We start from the raw sequence: 19,163 nt of genomic DNA on the forward strand, positions 1-19,163 counted from the left end.
TATCTAAAGCATATTACACATATGTAAACTAGATGTACCGCAGAGCGGTACAAAATATCACCGCCGCCCAGTCCAGCACATTTTTTCCACAAAAATAAATCACGCTGAAAGGCCTATATGATTCTAACTGTCTCACTAAATTGCATTATCCACACTCAAGTCTCACTGGTATCTGCTAGACAACAAGTACCAAAACATGATTAGTTCATAGATTTCACATGTAAAATTCATTTTATACAACCCCACCTCCATCTTGCCTGTTCATAATTCTGAGAAATTCTTGAATTGTGTGCATGTACATGTTTATGTTATGTGTATGTGTGTGTGTGTGTGTGTGTGTGTGTGCTTGTGTGTGTGCCTGCATATGTGCCTGTGCATGCATGCGTACATATGTCTACTGTGTGAGTATGTGTCATACGTATGATTACTGTGAATGTATGTGTGTGCGTGTGTATCTGTTTGTGCACATGTGTGCACATGAAATGGGTTAACATGACCCCTGGAGGCAAACATACAGAAAAAAAATGGTCATCCTAGGCCCTACAGTTCTCAAGATATTCACAGAGAACTGTGTCTGCCCTACCCTCCTTTCGGGGGGTCCAGTCCAGCGGGGGGGCTACAGATCAAAACGAAAAACGACGGTTCCATGCTATCCATGTGGGGTTACATGCCCACCAAGTTTTGTGTACCCCGGTCTTTCAGTGTCCCGGGAATCCTTGATGGAAATTTCGGCTGCTTCGCTGCGTGGCGGTCATAATAACTTGATTTGTTAGACAGACATAAGCATAGGGCATTTCTCAGTTTAACTCTGTAAATCTTCACTGTTCACTAATATGCCTTATGGTGGACAGTATGAAGGCTTCTCACATGTGTTGCCAAATACTGCCATCTGCTGGATAGCTATGGCCTGTCAACATTCAGGAAGAAATTACATTATCAGAAAACTTTGAAATGAAGTTTTTTTTTTAATTTACATTTAATTTTGAACAAAGCAAGAGGCAAACTGGCATAACAGATCATACGATCATAAACAAAATACTGCCAGATGAATACAAATATCTGGTCTTTTCATTCCACATTTCCCATGTTACAGTACAATTGGACAATTTAATGCTGTGCATTCCAGTGCATTACAATGGGAAGCTCATTGTAATGTGAAATTAGGGTAACATACAGTAATATCTTGTGTCATAGTAACAGTTATTGCATTAAGGCTCTGTGTGAAATATAGCTACCAAATAGTTTTGGGCAGGGGCTGTAAAAGAGAGACATTGGAGCCTTAGTGTATTATATCTATCAGATGTATTGCTGAGGGTCCAAACAAGTGTAGGGTTTACTGTGACATTGTTTGCAGGAGAAATACTGACGATCTTGTTATAAGAAAATAATGCTTATCTTGACCTCACCAATATGGTGATCAATTCCTAATGCACTGTGCTTGTGGCCATGCTTTATAGGAGCATTTAGTACCCATTTTGTATGGAATTTGAATTTGCTTAGTTAAAAAATAGAATAGAAAAAAGAATAATGCCAAATACATCACACAAAATAACGGTCATGCAGACATTAACATTGTCTGTATAATCATTAATCATCAGGAGGAAGGTGAAGTCAGTTTCAGTAGCATTAAAGGATAGTAGCTGATAATGAGCAAGATTAAGTAGTTGTTGGAGCGCTGAAGTCCATCAGGTTTTCCTATTTAAGCGTAGCGCAGTCCTATATTAACTAGATTAATGCATCAAGTTAAATATGCTTGTACAGTGGCTTATCTCTCCAGTCAATTTAAAATACATTCTTTGAAAGTATAAAGTTGCAAACATGTAAAATATGTTTCAAAGAGCGGCAACAATTTAGCATGGTTACAGTAGTTAAAGGTGCAGTCAGCAATTGCACGCGATTTTAAGCCCATAACAGTTTTTGTCACATTCAGCAATCACCTCCACACAACCGCTAGTTGGCCATTCTGTGTAAAAAAACAAAAAAAAAAAAAAACTCTGTAGGCATCCCAGGCCCCAAAACTGGAAACAAACAAAGTGGGAGTAGCCTGTCCCCCTAACAAATTACGAAACCTTGCGTGGAGTTTCTCTGGGAATACTGAAGGTAGGGATGAGCTACCTTGGTTCAAATATAATGTACATGCACCTTTAAAGGTACTGTCAGCAATTATTTTAGGTAGCTGTACCTTTAAAGGTACTTTCAGCAATTCTATGGCATTTCTAAGCTGTAACACTTTTTGCTCCAATCGGGGAATATCTCCTCATGATTCACTAGCTGGCCATTCTCTGAATACACCGTAAAAACACTGTCTTCATACACAGCCCAGGCTCTGTACACTGGAAACAAATAAAGTGACAAAAGTGACAAATAAAGTCTGTCCTCCAAACAGACAAAAATGTTTGCTTAGAACCATAAATATAAACATCAATGACGTGTTGAGGTGAGCTTGTTGGTCTACCGCTTCATGCCCTTGTTGATTTCGCTGATGACGGGTCCTATGAATGTGTTGAGGTGAGCTTGTTGGTCTGCCGTTTCTGCAAACAGTTATAGTGTGCACATCCCACCTTCTGGCAGGTGCAGGACAAAAGAAAACTATACTCAATTCCAAAAATATAATGTCCGCAACACTGCTTTTGACTCCCAATTATTTAATGCAACGTTTCAACCCTGCTGGGTCTTCTTCAGGCAAATGGTGGACACATTTGGTGAAGGGATATATATGTAGGCCTTACAATCAGCTGACATACCATGTGATGTCGACTGGTATGATTGGGTCTAAGAGCCCCACTAGTCACTCAATTAAGAGAACACTTACAGGTATTACACAAACCTATACATTTCAAAAAGGGCTTACAAAAAACAATATCCCCAAATGAGTACATGGCATTGCTATCAACAGAAAAGAAAAAAAATGAAAAAGAAAAAACAATCAGTGGATAAACAGTTCCATATACACAAGCCTACCCAAACAATGAAAGGACATTACACCCACTGTTATAAAACCTGTAAATACAGACAGTTTTTTACCAGAATATACTACTACTATAAGAACGGTTTTATATCACATTCCTCATTAAGACCATGGGGGGACATTGTATTTAAAAAGTGAATCCAAAAGGTTTCGCGTTGGAGCAACCTCTTGTCATGTTCACCCCCTCTAGGTGGTTTATTGACCCGCTCCACCCCAATATATCTGAGGGCGCTGACATTATGTCCGGCTAGTTTAAAATGAGCAGCGACAGGACTGTGCTCATCACCTGTTCTAATAGTGCTTCTGTGCTCACTGATCCTGGTCCGAAGCGCTCGCGTTGTTTTGCCCACATATGCTAGGCCACAAGGGCAATGAATCAAATAAATAACATGTGTGGTGCAACATGTAATGACACCGCGAATGGATAATGTCTTGCCAGTATGTGGACGATTGTATTAGTTTAAACTCTTATAAGTTTAGGGTCCGAATCAATAATATGCCAGTGTTTGTAGACAGATTTTTCTGAATTCTGACACAAGCGGAGAATATTTTATGCAACATAGAGGGGACTTACTTGGATCTTTGGTGCGCTTTTTTGATCGAAGACACTCCTCTTGTGTTGTGTGATCAAAACGTATTTTGACCGACCCAGTCTTGTTTATAACCTTTATTGTGGAATCTTTTAGTCAAGTCTGCAGCCTGGGCAGAGTAGGATGTATTATCGCTGCATATTCTGCGCACACGGTGGAACTGCCGTCTGCCGTTTCTGCCTTTACTGGATCTGCTGTTGACGAACCTCCTGAGCATATTGAGGTGAAATTGTTGGGATGCTGTTTTCAACATGTTGGTTGCGCTGTTGCCAGACCATGAGTTGAGGTGAGTTTGTTGGTCCGCTGTTTCTAACGTTGTTGGTTCCGCTGTTGCTAGACCCCCTGGGCCTGTTGAGCTGAGCTTGTTGGCCTGCTGGTTCCGACATTGTGGACAGACTCTGCGAGGTGGGTTTTTTCAGTCCACCACAATCTTGTGATGTCTGATGTTGTGAAGTGAAGTGGCAAGCCCCTAGTTCCTACACAGTGCTCCAGACGCTCAATGAATATATCATGGTTTACTGTATCAAAAGCTTCACTTAAGTCCAGCAAAACCAAAACAGAACAATTTCCAGAGTCAGCATTCAATAACAGGTCATTGGCCACCTTCAGAAGATTCTGTACTGTGAAATACCCTGAAACCTGATTGAAAAATGTCATAGAATTTGTTGTTAGGTAAAAAAGATGATAGTTGAAGAGACATAACTTTTTCTTAGACTTTGCTTTCCTCAAAAATGGCTGATAGTTACTTAAGACACTAACTATAGGGGCCATTTTGTATGGACTCTGGACTAGTTTATGGGTGATTCTTCAACTATGGTACTTTTTGACCAAAACATTTTCAGAAAACATTTTGTATTCAAATATTATTGCCATACTTTGTTTCCCCATTCTGTCTAGATACCTGCCCTGAAGTTGGCTATGCTGATTTTAATTGAATAATATATATGTTTTGCCATTTTGTCTAAGCACAGCAAGGAAATTGTAATTTTCCATCACCAAGATAAACATGTGTTTTAAAGCAAAAATGTTAAGGCCAATATATGTATAACAGCAAATATTTAAACATCACATTCACATCTTTCCAAATTTTACATTTATTTATATCTCTGTAACTGTTATGATATTATTAAGTTAACACTAAAAAATGCTTAGAAATAGGTCACTGAAACCATTCATTCACATTTTTACCATTTTGAAATCTGATATTTTTAAACTAATACAAATATACCTTACCATCAACTGCACAAATATCAACACCACAACCATCATTACCATAAACTATTATTTTTAAAAATGTTACCTTAAAAAATGTGTGGTTGTGGAAAAGACAAGGAGTTGTGGAAAAGACGGGATATGGTGAAAAATACATTTCAGTATAAAATCTCTAGTAAAAATGTAACCCCTTCTTAACGGGTGTGTGCATAGGCACTAGTTACAATACATAAAACAATGGCGCAAACAGGATCCTGAAGGTCTCAGCGGTGGAATGGTGAGCTGGCTGAGATTCCTGAATACCAGTAGCAGCTAGGCTAACAATTAAAGACAATAAATTCAATAGCGCGGTGCCTCCACTGTAAAAATACTACACTTACCTTAGGCTAGTGTATATAATGTATTCCTACAGACTAAAAATATACAATGTAGGTGAATGGTAATTACACCAGTGGTGGATGCATACAAAAAAAAGGAATTGCCAATACATCCGAAGTATAATGAAATATAATAATCAAATATTTATTTAATAATAATTAGCCACGTAATAAAAGTGACAACCCAATAGCTGAGAAATGTCAGCGAGCGAACAATTCACTCAAGGGGAAAACCGAACGTTAAAGGATGGTAGCAGCTAGCTGCTACCGTTAAAGGTTAAGCTAAACAGACACCAGTGTGGAAGACAATACAATATACACAACTCAAGTTAAATCACAAGAATATACCAATCACAACAATATTATTAATCATATATAATAAAATAAAACCCCAACCCCCCCAAGCGCTGGCCGTTGGAGCTCGGTGGTGCACAGGACGGCAGCTCTCTGAGCTGCAGGCAGGACAGCAACCGCTGAACGGCCCTCCAACTCGCCGGTGATCCAAACCGAGACGAGAATGTGTGTGTGTCAGTGTAAGTGCAGTTGACGTTACTCACGACCGATCACTCAAAACCGGGAGATTCCGCTCAGTCCTGAACCAGAGGAATCGGAGGCAGCTATGTCCCAGCTAGCCGAGGATGCGACTCCGGTGGAGGATATTGCTGCAGTCAGCCTGCAGTGCACACCTCAACAGCAGCAGCGGGTAGTTGGCGGTTGGCACTCCGGTGGGCTCAGCACCGGAGGCAAAACGCAGTCGTCCTTGGGAGGTCTGGCTCCGGTGGGCCCAGCACCGAAGCACAATAGAGTCCGTCTCCGAAGGAGAATGCAACAGCGTTTCCTAGTTAGCTAACGTTAGCTAAACTGGCAGCTAACTAACTAGTTACACAAGATATAAACACATAAAATCAATCAAGCAGTCCCGAGACAGGTCATTCCACCCCTCCGCACTGATGCTTGTGCATGTGGGCCTAAACACACCGAAAAGTGCGAGTGGTATCCAACGGATGCAGCACTGACTGGCGGAGCAGAGAAAACGGTGACCTCTCTCAGGGCAACTAGGACCGCGACTGATGAGCCTTCTCCTCTCTGAGGAGATGGAACCTTCACATTGCCCGCGATTTCGCGGGTATAAACAAATAACAAATAATGATTGGCTGCTTAAACAATTCAAATAAAAGCAAAACAAACAAAGACATTTGATTGGTGCACATGTATAGAATGTTGGAAATCACAGAAGCAAGTAAATTACAAAGCATTCTGGTACATGGAGTAAATTCATACAGAAACAAAAGGCATATTAAGCATACTGAAAAACGTCAATTTTACAGGTGCTTACAAAAATATAAAAGATAGTAAAATATAACTCATGCAATATGTCTCACAGATGTATTTTTAATACAAAACAATATCATACTTAAAGAAAGGCTAGACCATGTTGACCAATCTGTACTTTTTTAGAATTTTTCTAGCCACAACTTTTGAAATTACTTGTCTTGCTTTGCTATTGCTGATATTCATATATTTTTTCTTTATTTCCGAAAGAACTGTGTTGTGGGAGAGTAGTTTTCTCCTCAACTCTGTTGTTGTTTGCTTCATTTGCTTATTTGTTTTCCTTTTAGGAGATTCAGCCTCATCCATTTTCTTTCTCAGACGACTACACCACCTACTTTTCCACTTTCCTAAGGGCATGGTCTAGCCTTTCTTTAATTTCATTAAGGTCTCTGTAGACCTTTGCCCTTGCCCCTACCACCTTTCTTCTCCCTCTTTCTCTCTGACGAGTTCTCATTGCCCCTCTCTCTGGCTGATGTGGTTCATCAACATCATCATTATCTGGGGATTGTGGTGGTGTTACCCCTTCCAGGAACCTCTCTGCTGCTGAGACCATTTTAAGTCTGTTACGTCTGTTGCGTTGCTTAGTTCGCCACTGTCTTCTCATCATTCTTTGGTCTCTCACTGACATGTCTGCAACAGTCTTAACTAATCCTTGTTGTTTTTTCTTTGCATATCTTTCTCTGTCTTTCCTTAGGAACTCAGCATATTTTACTGGATCAGATTTTAGTCTTTCTCTGTATAGTCTGGCCTTCTCTGCTGATGTTTGGGGTACCATCTTAAAGGAACAGCAGAGAGACTACAGTATGTCAGACCTAGTTGTAACCAATAAAATACTTTAATTAATAACATTCCCTAGGTCATAATATGCAAATCATGTTTCTACACTACATGTTTTTAGCCTCGTGAGACCATCCTGATCTCGCGAGCTTCAGGGTTTCAATCGCAGATCAGTCTGGATACTTTCCGTTAAAGAAAATTTGGAGCAGTTCACCAAACGAACGTCCAATCAGCGTTGGCTTTGAGGCGGGTTGAGGTGTGACGCAACAAACAACATGACGGCATCCACAGAGATGAGCATAGCTATCGCGCAAGTTTTATTCAAATTAGAAAGTATTCCTGGGTAAACTGTGAAGCTATAAGTCTCAGCCATGCAGCTGGGAGGAATGAACGACACAGACATCCTCCACGGCTGATTCCAGTTCATAATGGAGGAATATACTATCTTCAGAAGTGTAGGGCCTACCATGAAAACTTGATGGGAATTGTCGTTGATTAGGTTCATAAATGGTAAGTTAAAACATCTTAACGTTTGTCACGTTACCTAACTTAATTGTATGTTAAACGGCATTAGAAGAATACTTTGTTCATCTAATTGGTTGATTTGGCCCGTCGATAACCAACAAAGGTGGTGATAGACAGATGGTTTATCCAATCAGCTAACCAGTATGTCCGCCCCTTCCCAAAAGTTCTTCAATGAAAAGTTCCCAGATGGATATGCGGAGCAAATCCATCTGGCGGAGTCAGGTTAACATGTTTTAGCACTATAGGCAAACTACTTTGCTTTTTAGCCCTGACAATGTCAAATTTCAAAGGCAAAATGTCTTTTCCACAACCGTCTGTCTTTACCACAACCATGGAGATAGTTGTGGAAAAGACGGTTGTTGAAAAGACATTTCCCCCCTTTCCCTCAAATCTCAAGCCTGATTAGCCTGATAGTGTTAGTTTTAGAGTTAGCAATAAATAATTGTGAATTGTGTAAATAAGAACTAATTACATTTAAAAAATCCAGTTATTTTGTCGTCGGTATGAATTACAAGCGGTTCAGAAGTGCATGACATACAATAAACATACTCTAAGTATAACCCATATTTACCTTGATATATCTCCTTTTTATTACCCCCTATTGGGATACCTCTTTCATTCAGCCATGTGGTTCCCTCTGGAGTGTCTGTTGCTATGGTTACTGAGTATACAAACCTACCAGACTGAGCCTGGCATTGTGGAAAAGACAGTGAACCCAGGGGACAAGCGTTCAACATCTTAAAAATATGTCAAATTGAAAATAAATACTAAAGAAAATATTATATTTGATTGAAATGGATATTAATCCATAACTTATGCTTGAATTTAACATTATATCAGTAATACATTTAAAGTGAGATAAGGTCAAAGACCCTAAGTCTGGCCTGGAGACGGAGGCAAAATAGTAAAAAACACATATAACATGCCTCTTATTTTATAAAAAACAACATAATTGAACAATAATTTTTATATACATAGGTTCCCCTAAATGTGTAGTAAGTGTGGAAAAAACAAAATAGTGGAAATGTTTTTTTGTTTTTTTTATTTCTGTTAGGGAAGAATCACCCTTACAATTTATAAAAAATGAAATAGAAAATTTTAAATAAGAGCCTGACCAATAAGCTTTTCAGTCCACCATTTCCGATGTTGGTTTTGCTGTTGACAGATCCTATGAGCGCTTTGAGATGAGCTTGTGGGTCAGCCGTTTCCGATGTTTCTGCTGTTGGCAGACCCCCTGAGCCAGTTGAGGTGACCTTGTTGGTTCGCTGTTTCCGACTTTGTCGATTCCACCATTGCTGGTTTCTTTGTTGCCGAACCCCTTGAGCATGTTGAGGTGAGCTTGTTGATCCACTGTTTCCGTCATTGTTGGTTCCGCTGTTGATTCTACTTTTGGGGATATTGAGGTGAGTTTGTTGGTCCACTGTTTTCATCGTTGTCTCTACTGCTGACGGAGGCCTTGAGCATGTTGAGTTGAGTTTGTTGGTCCGCCCTTTTCGACGTTGGTTCTGCTGTTGACGAACCTCCTGTGCTTGTTGAGGTGAACTTGTTGGGATGCTGTTTTCAACATTGTTGGTCCCACTGTTGGTTGCGCTGTTGCCAGACCATGTGCATGTGTTGAAGTGAGCTTGTTGGTCCGCTGTTTCCAACGTTGTTTGTTCCGCTGTTAATAGATCCATGGGCCTGTTGAGGTGAGCTTGTTGTTTTGTTGTTTCGGACGTTGTCAGTTCCTCTTTGGCCGGATTTGAGTGTGTTGAGGTGAGCTTGTTGGTCCGCTGTTTCCAACATTGTTGGTTCTGCTGTTGCCAGACCCCCTGGGCCTGTTGAAGTGAGCTTGTTGTTCTGCATGTTGAGGTGGGTTTTTTCAATTCACCACAATCTTGTGATGATGTCTGATGTTCAGCCCTCGAGTCTCCTGAGGGTGCTGGTTGTAGTTCCTGCTTAGGCTTGGCTTTTGCCAGAGTAAGTCTCTCATCTTGGACAATCGCCTTCCCATGGCTATACACCTTGCCGGATGCCGGAGGAATCTCTGGGTGTTGATGGATCTGTGCACATTGAGTAAAAACATGTTTAAACCATTTGCAATTACAAATCATTTCTGAAGCTACCCTTTTACTACAAGCAATATTGTGTACCCCTTCCTTTTACAGTCCCCTGATTACTATTTAAGGCCCTCACTGGTTCTCCTTGCGGCAAGCACATAACATTTCTGCCAACCTCGGGAAACATTTAAACATAGAACCCCCACCCCACCCCACCCCCACCCCAGACACTCACATACTGTGTACACACACACACACACACTTCTTTCCAATATTGTGCCACTAGGTGACACAAGGACCTGCTCAAACAGCAGCTTGTCAAAAATGTGTAGATATGCCCTGCCATTACATCTGCGAGCAGTACTATACTATGGATACTTTGCTGAGATAATTTAAAGGGAACTTGGTGTATGTCTGAGATACCTCAGTGGAGGGTGTGGCCATGCTCCATGTTGTTTTGTCGTACACTATTGTTGCGTCAGTATCATCGTTGTCAACAGCCTGAGGGGGAGAAATTATGGTTAAAATGCAATACTGTTCTGTGGGTGCTATCCATTAGCCTACACAACAGCCCATTTCTCACCTGTTTTTCATCAGAGTAGTGATATCGTTAGTGGAACACTTTGTGTAAAAAGGTGGTTTCTCGTTTTGGTTAAAATAAGTAAAATAAAGTATCCCCCACCTCAATTTTTTGTCCATCTAAGATAAAGGGCCCTATCATGACATTCTAAAGTGCATCGTCACTCGTCAAAAGTCTATTCAAATTTAGTAGGATGTCCAGTTCACATTGGGAGGGGTTTCGTTCTCAAAAGTGGAGCGCATGGCGTAACAAGGTGTTCCTAGGTCTTTTAATCAGTCATATGGGTGTGTTTGGGGCGTAACATCATTTTAAACCAATGAGAATGACATCTGTCATTCCCTTTAACGGCGCAACGCGCGATATGTCAAATAAATGCATCGGTATTTTGGCATTCAACGGCGCATTTGAAGGAGGCTGCTTGCGAGACCGTATGGAATAATTCTTAAACCATGCTTTACTAAAACCTAGCATAGCCTTCACGCATTTGCACTTGTCTATTATTTGAACTCATTGGCAAAGTGAAACTAACTTCACCAAGGAGTCAGTCAACGACAAGACAGTTATATGCAGTTACTTTCACTATTGACTGACAATGGGTTACCATCGAAAACATAGGCTGGAAAAAGCAACACTTACCCTAATGTTGCTCAAATGACTGAATAAAACAACATTTATCCTGCAGAGGAGTTGCTTATATCTCGTGACAGTGCGTCTTCAGCTGTGCTCCATACGTGTCTCTTGCCTCTCCCCTAATCACTTTTAACCGTCATTACCAATTTGCAAATGATGGTGAATAACTACTCATCATGAGATGTACAGTATTTGGTAATATCTTTATTCTAATTATGTTTCCCATTGTAATCGTGCAATTTGATGCTTTGCATGGACATGCGCTGGTGTGCGTTCATGAATGATAGAAGGATGGTGCGTGCACCTGCCAATATGACTGTTGACATGCGCTCTTAAAATAGCATATGAACAACTCGCCATTGACTTCTGACCAGGTTTAGGTGGTGTATGATAGCGATTTTTAGACAATGCGCGAGTCCCCTCCCTAGGTTGTTAATTGCCACACCCCTGGGCGCAATGCTTAAAAAATAAACGTGCAAAATACCGAATTCAACTTTCCGCGGGTGAATAACGAGTATTACGGCATGCGCTGGTGACCCAAAATACAGCCCAAAGCATTAAAGAAACCATACGTAAGATTGTGGCCAAAACTGGTACTGCAATCACTTTCATATTACTGTAGAGTATAAGTATATATACTCTTTTGATCCCGTGAGGGACATTTGGTCTCTGCATTTATCCCGCTCCGTGAATTAGTGAAACACATTCAGCAGACAGTGAACACACAGTGAGGTGAAGCACACACTAATCCCGGCGCAGTGAGCTGCCTGCTACAACAGCGGCGCTCGGGGAGCAGTGAGGGGTTAGGTGCCTTGCTCAAGGGCACTTCAGCCATTCCCACTGGTTGGGGATCGAACCGGCAACCCTCCGGTTACAGGTCCAGAGTGCTAACCAGTGGGCCACGGCTGCCCTAGAGCGATGTATCCCCTCCCCCTCCCCCCTGATTTGAGGTTGCCAACCCGGATGCCGAAACACTGCTGACTTTGTGATTAGTAGATAGGTGGAGGGTGGCACATCAGGCCAAAACACAATATGATGTGATATAAGGCCGGTGGCCGGTGATATAAGTATTTGAAATTAACATGATTTCTTAATGTCTAGTGACATATCAGGGCCATTTTATGATTCATTGAAATACATTTCTTTCATATGGTTCCTTTAACTATATGTGAGTATGTATGTCTCACATACCTTGGTAGAGTGTGTGTGGATAGGCCATGCTTCATGTCCGTACACTACTGGTGGGTCAGTGCCACTGTAGTCAAGAGCCTGAGGGCGAGAAAACAGGATTAACAATTTACTCAATCCCATAAAGCATAATTTACGTAAGATCATTACTTCAATATTCAAAGAATCTGTGGTGTTAGTTGTATAGTTGTAAAACCTACCTGACATGGATTTGGAAGCACCCGGAAGCGGTTTCCTTCAAATCTGAAAGGGATGCGCCTAACAGAAGAAACTTTATGTTTAGGTAACATGTAACAACGGAACTCTAAGTCACATGACCACATGTTTATGAGTCTATTAAGTAAGTAAGTTATTTGGATGACATTTGTAGTATCTGTATCTTTGAAATGGTGTTCATATCATAACATAACATCATATGTTGAATGATTTTCTCTTACCTCTGAATCGTATCTTTGTATTCTGGTGGCACATCTCTAAATAGGTCATTTGAGACAATAAATCCATGTTTGTTCTTGGCCTCTTCAAGCATAAGCCTTAAACAGAGAGGGGGGAGGGGGTGGGGGGCATTAGACATATAAGAAATGAGAAAGGGATAGAGAGGGTAAGGTAGAGAGAGAAGTATGAAGAGGGAGCGAGAAACAGGGAGAGAAGGTGTCCATCTGTGAAATTACTCTGGAGTCTGGATACATTTAAAGATTTGAAAATGCTGATGTAGAAGTGATGTATGTTATAAGGAGCATTCAGACACAACACTAACTGGAGAGGCTACGCCTAGAACTACACAGTTTCTAGGGCTTTTTTCTGTTTGCATTCACACTCAGTAGGAACTCTGAGATGACTTAAGACCCGTCATAGCTTTTTTTCATGCAGATTTTTTATGTTTAGCAAATTTAAACAGAAGCTGAATTATTTTTACAGAGAGAAAAAAAAATCTTGGCCAAGTTAACATGTACAGTACATTAGTCATGATTCAGTCATAGTTATAAATATGTATGTGACTCTACTGATTCTGCCCACATTAACTAGGCCTCACTCACAAATCATAGTAAGCCATGCTAGGAGTGTAGGTCACAAGTCCATTCTGGTACAGTTGCTGTAGAAGTTTATGTTCTGTGGAACAAACAAACAACAAAAATGTTTTGGAATTCTATAGACTGATCTGTGCCATTGTATGATGTCTGTCAAAAGATAACGAGGAAATTTACCGAAGACTGTGTTCTTAGAGTTTTTCCTCGAGATTGGCACAAAGACAATGACAGGATGACCTTCATTGACAAAGTACTTAACTGCCAGCTCGATGCCACGGACTGAGTAGAATGTGTGTAGGCCATGACTGGAAGATAATATTTTTATTCATTTTAAAATACGATAATACAAACAGTGGGCAATTTTTCTGTTTTCTTTAAAGCTGTTTGAAGATTCAACATTCATTTGAAAACACTGTTCCTTCCTACAAATTGTGTATAAACTAGATGTACCGCAGAGCGGTACAAAATATGACCGCCGCCCAGTCCAGCACATTTTTTCCACAAAAAGAAATCACGCTGAAAGGCCTATATGATTCTAACTGTCTCACTAAATTGCATTATCCACACTCAATTCTCACTGGTATCTGCTAGACAACAAGTACCAAAACATGATTAGTTCATAGATTTCACATGTAAAATTAATTTTATACAACCCCACCTCCATCTTGCCTGTTCATAATTCTGAGAAATTCTTGATTGTTTGTGTTATGTTTATGTTATGTGTGTGTGTGTGTGTGTGTGATTGTGTGTGTGTGTGTGTGTGTGTGTGTGTGTGTGTGTGTGTGTGTGTGCGTGCTTGTGTGTGTGCCTGCGTATGTGCCTATGCATGCAAGCGTACATATGTCTACTGTGTGAGTATGTGTCATACGTATGATTACTGTGAATGTATGTGTGTGTGTGTGTGTGTATCTGTTTGTGCACATGTGTGCACATGAAATGGGTTAACATGACCCCTGGAGGCAAACATACGGAAAATGGTCATCCTAGGCCCTACAGTTCTCAAGATATTCACAGAGAACTGTGTCTGCCCTAACCTCCTTTCGGGGGGTCCAGTCCAGCGGGGGGGCTACAGATCAAAACGAAAAATGACGGTTCCATGCTATCCATGTGGGGGTACATGCCCACCAAGTTTTGTGTACCCCGGTCTTTCAGTGTCCCAGGAATCCTTGTTGGTGTACGTCACTAAATGTACACATAAATTATTTTATTTTAAGGCCCCCCATGAACGAAAGTACACAAAACTTGGCATGCATTCGGAGGGTGTCATAATTATCCTACACTTTTAATTTCGTGCAGTTTTGACCTTGTCAGCCAGAGATATTGTGATGAAAACACCTCATTTTTTGCTTTTTAATTTTTAACTAGGTGGCGCTATACATGAAATAAGTGGTAATGGGATGGGTTGACATGCCCCCTTAAGACCAACATACATAAATAAGGTGGACCTCCTAGGCCCTACGGTTCTCGAGATATTCACAGAAAACTGTCTCCGGCCACCTACAGGCCAGTTGGTGTATAGTAACATAAATTAATTTATTGTGTGGCCCCCCATGAACGGAATTCCACAAAATTTGGCGTGCATACAGAGGGTGTCATAATGATCCTACACTTCCAATTTCGTGCAGTTTTGACTATGTTAGGTCACAGACACCTTCAATTACAACACCTCATTTTTACTTTTTTGTGTTTAACTAGGTGGCGCTATACATGAAATGAGTGGTTATGGAATGGGTTGACATGGCCCCTTGAGATCAACATACAAAAAAAATGGTCCTCCTAAACCCTAAGGTTTTCGAGATATTCACAGAAAACTGTGTCTGCCCTACCCTCCTTTCGGGGGGTCCAGTCCAGCGGGGGGGCTACAGATCAAAACGAAAAACGATGGTTCCATGCTATCCATGTGGGGTTACATGCCCACCAAGTTTCGTGTACCCCGGTCTTTCAGTGTCCCGGGACTCATTGACGGAAATTTGGGCATGCGAAAAAGAAAAAAAAAAAAAAAATCTGACTAAACCTATATGACCGCCGCTTCGCTGCGCGGCGGTCATAATAAATACAAACTCAGAAAAGAGCTAAATGAACATTAAAAACAACAAGCAACTTTTCCTGTCACTTACGCCATTGCCACATTGTTACCATCTACTATGATGAGCCTTTGTGGATCTTTTTTAACAGAAGAGAAATTTCGCGGTCTCCTGTAAAAGTCCAATGTTTCTTTGAGTTTGGATATCTGTAGAGGGTGGATAGAGCATGTTAGAAAAATTCATTGCTCAAAAAAATTAAAGGAACACTTTGAAAACACATCAGATCTCAATGGGAAAAAACTCATGCTGGATATCTATACTGATATGCACTGGGTAATGTGTACTGGGTAAAGGATGCTACATTATTTTTTTGGTAATGAAAATGATCAACCTACAGAGGGCTGAATTCAAAGACCCCCACGAAAATCAATGAAAAAAGTGAAAAAATGATGCGACAAGCTAGTCCATTTTGCCTAAATTTTGCAGCAACTTAAAATGGTACTTAGTAGTTTGTATGGACCCCACATGCTTGACAATGAGACGGAGGATGGTGTCCTGGGGGTCCTCTCCCAGATGTGGACACGGCCATCATTGAGCTCCTTGACAGTCTGTGGTGCAACCTGCCGGTGTTGGATGGACCAAAACACAATGTCCAAAAGGTGTTCTACTGGATTTAAGTCAGGGGAGTGTGGGGGACAGTCAATGGTATCAATTCCTTCATCTTCCAGGAACTGCCTGCACACTCTCGCCACATGTGGTCGGCCATTGGAACCCAGGGGCCTCTGCACCAGTACAGGGTCAGACAATGGGTCTGAAGATTCATCGCGATACCTAAGAGCAGTGAGGGTGCTGTTGTCTTGCCCATAGAGGTCTGTGCGTCCCTCCAAGCATATGCCTCCCCAGACCATCACTGACCAACCACCAAATCGGTCATGCTTAATGATGTTGCAGGCAGCATAACGTTCTCCACAACATGTCCAGACCCTTTCACGTCTGTCACATGTGCTCAGGGTGAACCTGCTCTCATCTGTGAAAAGCACAGGGCGCCAATGGCAGACCTGCCAGTTTTGTATTCTATGGCAAATGGCAATTGAGCTCCACAGTGCTGGGCAGTGAGCACAGATCCCTCTAGAGGCCATCGGGCTCTGTTTCTGAAGTGTGTTTCTGACAGTGTGGTCAGAGATATTCACACCAGCGGCCTGCTGGAGGTCATTTTGTAGGGCTCTGGCAGGGCTCCTACTTTTCCTCCTTGCTCCTGCTGCTGGGTTAAGGATCTTCTACCACACTGCCCAGCTCTCTTAGAGCAACTGCCTGTCTCCAGGAATCTCCTTTTGAGACTGCGCTGGGAGACACAGAAGTCCTGCCAATGGAACTTATTGGTGTGCCATTCTGGAGGAGTTGGACTACCTGTGCAACCTTTGTAGGCTCCAGGTATATGTATGTACAGTATATATACTCTTTTGATCCCATGAGGGAAATTTGGTCTCTGCAGTTATCCCAATCTGTGAATTAGTGAAACACACTCACACAGTGAACACACAATGAGGTGAAGCACACACTAATCCCGGCGATGTGACTGCCTGCAACAACAGCGGCGCTCGGGGAGCAGTGAGGGGTTAGGTGCCTTGCTCAAGGGCACTTCAGCCATGCCTACTGGTTGGGGGTTCGAACCGGCAACCCTCCCGTTTCAAGTCCGAAGTGCTAACCAGTAGGCCACGGCTGCCCCATAAAAGAACGGGAGACCGCGTGACAACGGCCGTAACGGCAGCCGAAGCACCAAGCCGGATTCGAACCGGCAATGCTACTGGCACAGTTCTTAATGTGCTCAGCACAGCACCGTCTTCTCAATAGTGCCACGGAGGCGCTAAAAGTACTGGCTTATGCTACCAGTAGTGACACTGACCCTACCCAAATGCGAAACTTGTGAAAAATCACTCAAGAAGGATAAAGATGGAAAAATGATCTGTTGCCACCACCAATGGTTGTAAAACCATTCCTGTTTTGGGGGTTGTCTCATTGTTGCCCCTCTAGTGCAACTGTTGTTAACTTTGAAGACACCAAAGCAGGCGAAACTGATTCACAACCACCTCTGTTACGTAACTGGCCAATAGCTTACAAGTTTGATAGACTTGATGCTATACTCCTATGAAAAAGTGTTTCCTTATTTCTTTTGAGCAGTGTAGATGTTTATTGAAATGCTGTGTTTATGTGTTACAGGTGTACAGGAGTAATGAATACTATATTCCATTCATCTAAATCTATACTCTATATTCCATTCATCTAAATCTATACTCTACCTATAACATTTGTGTCTATCCATAGTTTGTTTGAATGAGTGTACCATGTGCCTAAACTTCTTAAACTTCACAAAAATGAATCTGATTATACAATACTGTAACACAAAAAACATACATTTACCCAGTTAATGTTGAACTGAAAGGTTACCTTTTCTCGAACGTTCTGTTCAGTTGGAACAGCAGAGTTTGATAGAAGCATCTCCTGAAGTGTTGGTCCTTTTTTCCCCCTTGGGTCTCTTGGCAGCATGAAGGAATCACTCGTCATAGTGAACTGAAGAATTCTGTGGGTGTGACACATAGAGGCCACGTTGAGAGCAATGTTGTGCCCACAAATCCAAGATCTGTGCCACATCTACAGGGATTTAGTCAAGGGATGGGTGGGGGACATGTCTAAATCAGATGAAATTAAAAAGTTTGTGTTTTTTTATAGAACCTCTGAGCCTCCCTAACCCAAGTAAAATATGTACCACTAGTACTATCCCCAGTTACCCTGTCAAACATAATGAGTTCCCTCTACCTTCTGTTACATGGTTCACTCCAGGTGTCTGGACCTGTTTGTGTAACAATGAGGGCATCAATTTGCTCGGCCAGTGCGTCCATGAAGCTGTAAATCAAAGTTTTTTCTTTAGTCATCAAAATCATGAAACATGCTTTTATGAAGTAACACTCTAATACTTCCCAAATTAGAAACCAAAGACATCAAGTTGTGTTTTCTATCATTAATTTTGAAAAAAAATCATACATTTTTTGTTTGTTCCACCCCAAATAATTGTTCCAAGCCGAAGTCTTGGTGTCTACTGTCGCCAAGAAATGTCAGTCAGCCAAGTTGAGTGAGAGAGGAGGCTGTATGTGGACAATATTTTGTGTACTTGCTAAGTTGCTTAGTTACATGCTAATCTGAACATTTAACCTACTCTATTTACTACATTTTCTCATTCTCACTCATTCTTTGAATGAATGGAACATTCACGCCGGACAATTCAGTGCAAAATGCGGAGTGAGTACTCTTGGTGAAGAGAATGAGTTTGGATCTCCGTGGATATCCCCACTCATAGAATGCCTCTCGTCCAATCAAAAATTAGTAAATAGCTTGACCAGATCTAACAAATAAATACTTGATTGAACTTGGGATGGAAATTAATGTTGTTCCATTCCATAAAACTCTGAAAACAATATCATGGATAATGCAAAACTAAAAAGGTGGTTCAACAATATAGACGGCAACTTTTTTGTCAGGCTGAGTTATAATGCATTATGTTGTAATGTTGATTTCCCATGTTGTCATTGTGTTGAAAGGACGATGGCTACCTTATTTCACTAGCTTCAATGAGGTCGGAGCAGGTGGGTGTAATGAACAGCAAGACCTTGTCCTGGAGACAATTCAAGTTGTGTGCTTCTGTTGGTGGGAACAAAGATGTCACAGTCAGGGGCATTACAGCGGCATGTCATTTATGGTGTTAGAAAGTGTTTTACTTACACTTTGCTTTAGTACTTGACTACTTTTGACAAGAGGTGAAAACTGTATGCACACTACCACTCAAAAGTTGGAACACAGTTACTAATTCATACAAATGAGTAATTGTGTCCAAACTTTTG

The 19,163-nt window shown here is 41.3% G+C and overlaps 1 protein-coding gene across 1 annotated transcript; it reads right to left on the bottom strand.

Annotated features, from left to right (window-relative positions):
- Positions 1–8,812: 8,812 nt before the first annotated feature.
- On the bottom strand, positions 8,813–18,167 carry LOC143121397 (uncharacterized). Its single transcript, XM_076281756.1, has 11 exons — positions 18,085–18,167; positions 17,716–17,848; positions 16,511–16,612; positions 15,796–16,052; positions 13,424–13,551; positions 13,256–13,328; positions 12,656–12,751; positions 12,419–12,476; positions 12,222–12,299; positions 10,244–10,321; positions 8,813–9,823 (listed from the first exon to the last, which is right to left on the bottom strand). The coding sequence occupies exons 1-11, from the start codon at positions 18,165–18,167 to the stop codon at positions 8,849–8,851; spliced, it is 2,061 nt and encodes a 686-aa protein (XP_076137871.1). The 3' UTR covers positions 8,813–8,848.
- Positions 18,168–19,163: the final 996 nt, after the last annotated feature.

Source organism: Alosa pseudoharengus, unplaced genomic scaffold, assembly GCF_046254945.1.
Source record: "Alosa pseudoharengus isolate Yale_2024_CS ecotype anadromous, Long Island Sound unplaced genomic scaffold, YU_APseudo_1.1 YU_APseudo_1.1_scf_13, whole genome shotgun sequence".
Classification (NCBI taxonomy): Eukaryota; Metazoa; Chordata; class Actinopteri; order Clupeiformes; family Clupeidae; genus Alosa; species Alosa pseudoharengus.